Raw genomic sequence first — 8,294 nt, forward strand, 5'->3', positions numbered from 1 at the left:
CGCTCAGTTAAAGTTTGACTCGACTTTTGATATTTATGTAGGCTTAAGTGGGAGTGATTCTGTAACAAGCCAATCACCCCCTGTTCCGTTTTCACCACACTTCAAGTAGAGATGGATACGAACATGTCTTCCAAATAAAAATCAAAGATGGTGAAGATAAAAATGCTGAATTGTACACCTGAGAATAATAATCAGTGGTTATATGCAGTGCCCAGCCGCAATTTTAGGAGCAGAGTCCACGTTTGTTGAGCATCAGGGGGCATTTCGAACAGATCCACCTCCAGGGGAAATCCTGACAATGAAATGGGACATCAGGAAGCCCCTAACAACAGAAAAGGGAAATCGGTAAGCGAAGAATTGAAAAAGTAAGTCTCCCATGTCTATGTATTTTAATACAGCTGTATTCAGTGTTCAAGTCAACAGGTCGCAGCCACAGACATCAGGTATAACGCCATACAACGCATTTAGATCCTGCTTTAAGCCTTGGGAGTAAAATGGTTGTAAATCCAGAATCTGAGCAATGAAAAATTGCAAAAGTGGTAAGCCGCCCCACATAAGATAAAATCTCGATTAAACCCTGCGCATGGGGTGAACAAAATCGAACAGTGCAATTGCTAAGTGGAATGCTTGCCTTGCCTAGACATACAGGTAGCCTGTTCACAGTCTCTCGAGCATTGTTTTGACTTGGCAAATACGCATTGACCTCTCACTTCATTACTCCACTTTCAATGGGAGTGGGGATTTCATCCATACTGTATCAGCACTCAGTTCTCTTCAAAATCCTCAGGAGCTTGCGTCGAGATCCATTTTCTCCATTAATGCTCGACTGGCAGATGCTGAATCAAGTTTCTGTCTCCCTCTGTCCCATTTACGGGTGATAAGGAGACACAATATTTTCCCCCGTATCGTGAAGCCTCTATACCTCGTGGTAAGACCTAATTTCTTGCCGTCTTCGATTATGTCTGAAGAAGGTTCAGTACCGGCCTTCTTCCGTTTCGCAACATGAGTATCTTGGGAATCGCTAATATTTCCCCCATCATAATTAGTTTCCGTACGGTTCCGTTGGCACTGTCGACGTTGATTCGATGGTTGGATGCCTTCTTTATTTGAGGTAGAGGGTATTGCTGTGGGTATATCCTGCAGGTTCATTGTAGACTCGTTTTCACTCTCAGGAATAATAGTTGGTACAGAAACGGGGTCATGAACGATGTGGATCCGAGCGTGTTCAGTCCCAATCAGTTCATTCGAATTGCTCTGGACTTTGGACGTTTGGTTGTTGAACGATTTATCTTTTGTAACGATTGAATGGCTGGTACCTCCATCACGGAGGAAAATGGACACCTCGAAATCATCTGCTTTACCTGTTAACATGGATAGCACACTCAAAGGGGGATACTGCACGGGCAATAATATCGCACCTTCTGAGAGAACGTCCTTCACGGGTTTTAACTTCTTTTTGGCTCGAGCTCGGGCGTTCTCCTCTCGGAGCTTGGGTAAGATCAGTGGCTGTATACTATTGAAGACGCGGAGCAGAGCTGGGTCGCGGGCATCAAGCAGCCAGCGTGAATATGTGGGGTTTTCAAGATATATCCTACATTCCAGGACAGAGTATTTGCTGATGCGAAGGTAGCGTCTGATTGGAGGCATGAGGCATCGCAGATAGGTGAGGTTTTCCTGAACCAGCAGCTTCAATCAGCTCCCACCCCTGAAGCAAACGTAGATGTAGACCAAAGGCGAGTAATAACTATGGTAAGGCAATTATATTTTAAGATCCTTCCGAGCACCGTCACCACAGACTCTTGTTGCTTGTATTGGTTTTATTGATATGTTTGAAAAACTTCCATCCAGAGTAGTAAGGGTGAGCACGTGACGTTAAAGCTATCCCCTCATCTGTCTTTTGTTGCACAATTAACGTGATAAAAGATGACACATTTGAGATCAAAAAACATCTTAATCAATCCTGATCACATCCCTATAAGCTCTCTCCCATCCTCTCAGGCAGCAAGTCTGATGGTGTGCTGATGCAGTGCTGCCAGTGTGCTCAGTCCCTCAACATCACTGAACACATTCTGAGCCTTAACACACATCTGCTTTCTCATACACTGTTCATTCAAGAGATCTCATCTTCTCATCTCAATCACCTGCTGCACATGTGAACTGAATGACATGAAGTCTTCAAGCTCCTCTACACCAGCAGGCAGCTCAAAGAGCAGAAATGTCACATCAATATGTCTCAATCTATGTGATCTAATGACTAGTGATCTTCTAGTCACTCATGAGACTGAGATATAGAAATCTCATGCAGAAGCACTAGCTGCTGCAAATATGCTTGATCAGATTGAAGAAGACTTAGATGTCATGAAGACAAAAGATCTATCAAGAACACTGACTCTTGAAGCTGCTGTGAAGATGTTAGTCAAGAACTGATATAATGAAAGTCTAGAAACAGCTAAGCAATTCATCACAATCAAGTCTGCTGACTTCACTGATGCAAATGATGCAAGAGCTTCTATCTATGCAAAGACAGCTGCAGACAGCATCAATGTAATAAAAATATCAGCAATCATACTGCAGAAATCTCTGCTTAGAAATAATCTCAGAGAAGAAAAAATATTATGAATTCTTGTATATATGTCTTTAAATCATCTAGCTCACAAAGCAAGCTCAGTTACTACTCTTAGAAAGCTGAAGACTGAACTTTCAAAGTCTTTGACAGCAGTCATTACAGCAGTTCAAGTCATTCTCATAGACATTGTCATCATTTCTAAAAGCTTGCAAGACATGAAGACTCTGCTAGTCAAAAAGAATGTTTTAGCAGTCACTCTCATCAATGCTCAGATAGAGAAAAAAGAATATTGAATCATCTGTCTGATTTCTGAGCTGCTTATGAAGATTAGTGACTATGATGATAAAACTCTGTGTCTATTAGCAGAATTCATGACAGAAGAATTCACACTTCAAATCAGAATCAAATTTGTTCAGAGTTGCTAAACAAAAATACACTCTGAAAACTCAACAGTCACTATTATATTACACTTTTCACAAGAGACAGCAGTAAATCTATCATCAAAAGTGAAACTATATGAATATTAAAAATCAGTGATCAGAAAGACATCTAAGATCAAAATACAATAATGCAGCAAATGCTGAGAATTTCATCAAAAGAGATACTGCCTCTGCATCTCTCACTGCAAAAAATGCAATTCTAAGAATCATGTGAAAGAAAATTCATCTTGTCATAAGAAGAATGAAGCATGTGAATGCCTCAATCACTGCACTAACTGTCTTGAATCACATGCTGTGAATGATTCATTCTGCTCCATCAGATCAGAGATAAAGAATGAGACTGTTCAAAGATATTCAAGAAATCAGCTGAGAAATATCTGCAATGCACAGAGTAAGACATACTTGATCAAGACAAGTAATAGCAAATGTGATGATCAAGGTCCATCAGCAGACCTGAGGTTGAATGATTCTACTGAGTGTAGATCTAATCTCACACTGACATCAAACACAGCATCAAGCACAGCATTGAGCACAGCATCAGACACAGCATTAAACATAGCATCTAATTCAACATCTAATGCAACACTCAACATGTCATCTTACACAACAACACTCTTCTTTCAGCTACTCAATGAAGAAGAACTCTAGATCTTCACAATTTCTGCAGATTATGCAAGTCAATGTAGAAAAAGAGAATTCAGCACATAAAACAACTCTCAATCTAGCATTTGAAAAAAAAATCAATATTTTTCTCATATAGAAACTCTGAATTCACAGAAACTTAAGTTAATGCATCTCTAAAAAGCATTCAGCATTCAACTGCTTTGCCTCAATTGAAAAGTGAGACAGAAAGTCACAGGTCCTCACCTATGTGTGTAAACACTCACAAATTTATGCTCATGCAGTTTCAGGCCTCTGGACAGAAAACTGAGACATTCATATGCTGCACATACAGATCTGAGATCTACAGCTTCAGACAGTCAATATATACAATGCATCTTCAGATGCAGAGAATTCTGAACAAGATATGAACTGTCTTCTCTCCTGATCTGTCTCAGCACTTCTGTTGCTTCTCACTGATGATCTTAATATCAAGCACCTCATGTGACAATCAGGAGTGTCTCCAAGCATGTGAATGAAATCATTCCTGCAATGAATCATGAATTTCAACTTTACTCTCATCATGGACTCAGACACTCTCACACATGGGCATAACATGATAGACCTAGCCTGGGCCACCCTGGAATTAGTTATTAAAGAAGTGGACACACAGATGGATAGATCTCTTTACACCTCCTCTGATCATCAGACTCTTCTTATCAAAATTAGTCTTTCAGCTGAAGACCTATAAGTCAAAACTAAACAAACTATGTGATATCTCAGAGTACCTCAATACAGATCAGCTGGATGCCCTGACTAAAGATATCACAGATGCACTAATAGCTTTCCTGGAAAGTTTCATCAAGAAGAGCACTGGGCAATGCACAGGTCAGTCATAATGAAATGAGGACTGTCAGAAAGCAGTGACAACACTACATCAGACACAGCATCTAAACTCTAGTTTTTTACAAGAAGCAAAAAGCAATATAGCCAGAATCATCAGAAAAGTCAAGAGAGAATACTGGTGAGACAAGATAGCAGAGATCTCAGCAGGGAAAAATATCTTTAAGATGATCAAATGAGCTCATTCAACTGGCTCTTTTCATTTCTCCCCTCTTGTAGATGAAGAGACTGAGCTAACACAGACAATTCCTAGAGAGAAAAGAGATCTTCTGCAATAGATACTCTTACAGAAGACTGCAAGCAGAGAGGATATTCCAGTTAGCTGATTCAACTCATCATCTGTCAAATTATCATTTCTTGTTGTTTCAGCACATGAGATACAAAGTTCTCTGCTGAATACAGGTAATACCACTTCAGAAACTGATGAAGTGCCAACAGAGGTGCTACAAAAGACATGATCACATATTAAGATATCAGTGAAAAGACTGTTCAGAGTCTGTCTTAGAGTTGACTGACACTCAATCTTCTTTTGAGATGTCACACTGATTGTGCTGTATAAGGTCAATAGAGATTTAACACTTCTGCAATCCTACAGACTTATAGCTCTTCTCTCAACATTGAAGAAGGGACTGAAATGCCTGATAGCTCATAGACTGGTCTGAACAGCTATACAAGAGAAGATTGTTCATCTTCAGCATTTTGAAGCTCTCTCTGAGCAGGCTGCCTCAGATCTAGTGGCAGTGATGATTCATGATATAGAGGAAGTCTAAGTCTATGGAAAAGTAGTCTCTCTTCTTACTCTGAATATCAAGAGTGCTTTTAATGCTGTACTCAGAGAAAGAATACTGCAGAGATTGCAAGAACAAGACTGATCATCAAATTTAATTAGATGAGTGAAAAGCTTCATGACAGAACACACAGACAGAATCAGATTGAATGAACTTCTGAAAGAGCTCTTTGATATCTCAGCAGAGCTTTCACAAGACTCACCAGTCTTATCTATTCTATTCATGCTGTATATTCAGCCTTTGTTCTTTCTAGAAAATATACAAGGAAGATGTGCACACTCAGACTATACAGATGATCTAGGACTGCTTAGTGCTGGAATCACTCTTGAAGAAAATGTTGTTACTCTTCAGGAGAATTTCAAGATGCTAAATAATTGAGCCAGCAAAGAAGAGCTAACATTTGATTTTGTCAAAACTGAGTTAGCACACTTCACATAGTGCATAATTCTTTCAAACCTCTCAATTGATCTTGAAATAACATCTGACACTCACTCTATTACAGCAAATGCAGTGAAAAGCTTCATAAGATATCTAGGAATTTGACTAGATAGAAAACTGAGCTTCAAGAAATATGTGGAGACCATGATGGCTAAGACATGACAGATGTATAATGACATACAGGTATTAAGCAACATGGTAAGAGACATCTCAGTACAACTACTTAGACAATTCATTCAGATCTATATGCTCTCTGTGCTTTGCTATGAAGCAGAGACCTGGTGGCCTGAAGCCACATGAATGAAGAAGGAAAAGAAAATCTTCAATTGAATGAATTGCTTAGTCAGAAAGCTAGATCTAGTCCTTAGAGATGCTTTGTGAGAGGCACTGCCAGTCTACAAGATCACACCCATTTCAGCTCTACACTGTGAGCTAGAAATCATGTCAATGAAAGAGACACTAGACAACTGATGTGTTGTATTTGCAGTAAAAATCAAAAAGCTTGACAAGAGGCATCTGCTAGTGAGGTACTTTAATAAAGTAGCTATCACCAAGCCCTATACCACATGTCTGTCTAGAGTGTCCAATCATGCTGATGGAATAGAAGCACATGACCCTCTACTCACACTTTCTTGAATGAAATTTCTCAGAAAAGAAGATCTGCAGATTGAGTATGAGACAGATCACACAAAGAAACAGACAGCACAAAACTTTAAAAGCTAACTACAATAATGCAATCCTCTGAATCTGATGATCTTTACCAATGATTTATAGATAGAGTGCTCTCAGTGTGTGATTGATGCAGAATGAGCTATATGCTGAGATAATGAACATCATCTAATCTTCACAGAAAACCTGCTAATGAATAAAGCAGAGATCTTTTATACAGAGACAATGACAGCTCTGCAGAATCTAAAGAAAGTTATTACCTCTTCTCAGATGAAGTTTGCTAGCAATGTCTACATTTGCCTAGACAATTTGATGATAGCATAAGTCCTTGAATCTGTGTCAAACACCTTTAGCCAGCAGATCTTTGTACAGTTTCTGAAAGTTATAAAGATCTGACAGAGCAGAGATAGACTCTCATTGATCACTCAGAGCAGAGTGATCATTAGATGAGTCTCAGATCACATAGATGTGACTGATAATAAAAAGACAGATCTTGAAGTCAAAGCAGTCACAGCACAGACAGCAAGTGCAAGCATGATATCTCAATCTAACAGCATAGACACTCTAGCTTATATAAAGTGGCATACTATGGAACAAATCACATAGGTCTTTGAGAACTACTGAGTCAAAAATTGATACAAACACTATATGAAGCTGGAGATCTCACTAAAGAGAGTCTCAACAGAGATAAAACTTTCACACTTCACATTAGAAAAGCTCTATGCTGTCTGATCAGATCATGAAGACTTCACAGTCTATCACAGTCATCTTAAGCATGAAGATGCAGAGTGCTACTGTCAGTGTGATCATAGCAAAATCTCTAAACATTTCTACTATTGCACTCTTGTAAGAAAAGTAGCAAAGTGATGCTGATCTATCTACAATCTTCATGAGACACTGACAATCTTGCATGAGACTCTAGAATTCAATAACTGACTAAGAGAAACAGTCTTCTATCAGAATATCTGTTCAATGTGCTGTTGTGCATCTTCAGATCAGATTTCACAGATCATTCTCTTCTCTGTCTTGCTTCTGTTCTTCTCATCATCTTCTTCTTCTTTCTCTCTTTTCTCTTCTTTCTTTTCTTTCTTGTCTTTTTCTCTATCTGCCTCTCCTATCTCTCTTTCACAAATCTAAAATCTCTCAAAACCTCTGCTCTATGGCAACTGACTCATGGGCTCTGCTGGTGCAGCAATATATAATCCTTTGCCTCATTTGTAAGATAGCTACTAGATAGATAGTCATCTACAGATGCAGCTCTACCTGCCCTATAGTTCAACACAGACTCTACTAGATCACATGCTTATAAGGCACGTGGACTAATCAGGTGTTAAATAAAAACATATACACACACACACACACAATTAACGCGATTTCATTAGTGTATATTATAAGTGATATTATTGACTAAATGAAGTAATATTGTGTACTTTTTGATATTAGTGTATTATAATAAGCTAAGCCTAATTAGATTATATATATTCTTCAGCTCTGCCAACATCATAAAATTCCTTTTAGCATCTAGTTTTCAAGCAAAGAGCTATATTCTTATATGCTGAGCGCTTAAATCTTGATCTAGAAGCTTGTCTACCCTTCTGCTGACCTAGCTTTTACATATATTAATATCAGACACAAATTGTAGACTTTGGTAGTGAAATTTATTGATAAATAAATATTAAAATTGATTACTCATAGAGTAAATAATTATAAACCTTTAAATTAAATTCAAAGAGTTGCTAATAGAGCTTCTCACAGAAGCTTATATGAGTAGAAAGTCTACAGATCCTCTGCTGCTTCATATATATATACTGAAGTCTTTACATGTTAACAACAACAGCATTAATAATTCAATAAAAATGTGAAGATATTAAAATGAATAAACTAAGTATT

The 8,294-nt window shown here is 38.4% G+C and overlaps 1 protein-coding gene across 1 annotated transcript; it reads right to left on the reverse strand.

Annotated features, from left to right (window-relative positions):
- Window positions 1–783: 783 nt before the first annotated feature.
- On the reverse strand, window positions 784–1,647 carry PAAG_08725 (hypothetical protein; the record flags this gene model as incomplete). The annotated part of the gene is made up of 2 exons (XM_002789324.1): window positions 784–1,361; window positions 1,419–1,647. 2 exons carry the CDS (start codon window positions 1,645–1,647, stop codon window positions 784–786), a joined length of 807 nt encoding a protein of 268 aa, XP_002789370.1.
- Between the last annotated feature and the right edge of the window lie 6,647 nt (window positions 1,648–8,294).

Source organism: Paracoccidioides lutzii (assembly GCF_000150705.2).
Source record: "Paracoccidioides lutzii Pb01 unplaced genomic scaffold supercont2.44, whole genome shotgun sequence".
Taxonomy (NCBI): domain Eukaryota; kingdom Fungi; phylum Ascomycota; class Eurotiomycetes; order Onygenales; family Ajellomycetaceae; genus Paracoccidioides; species Paracoccidioides lutzii.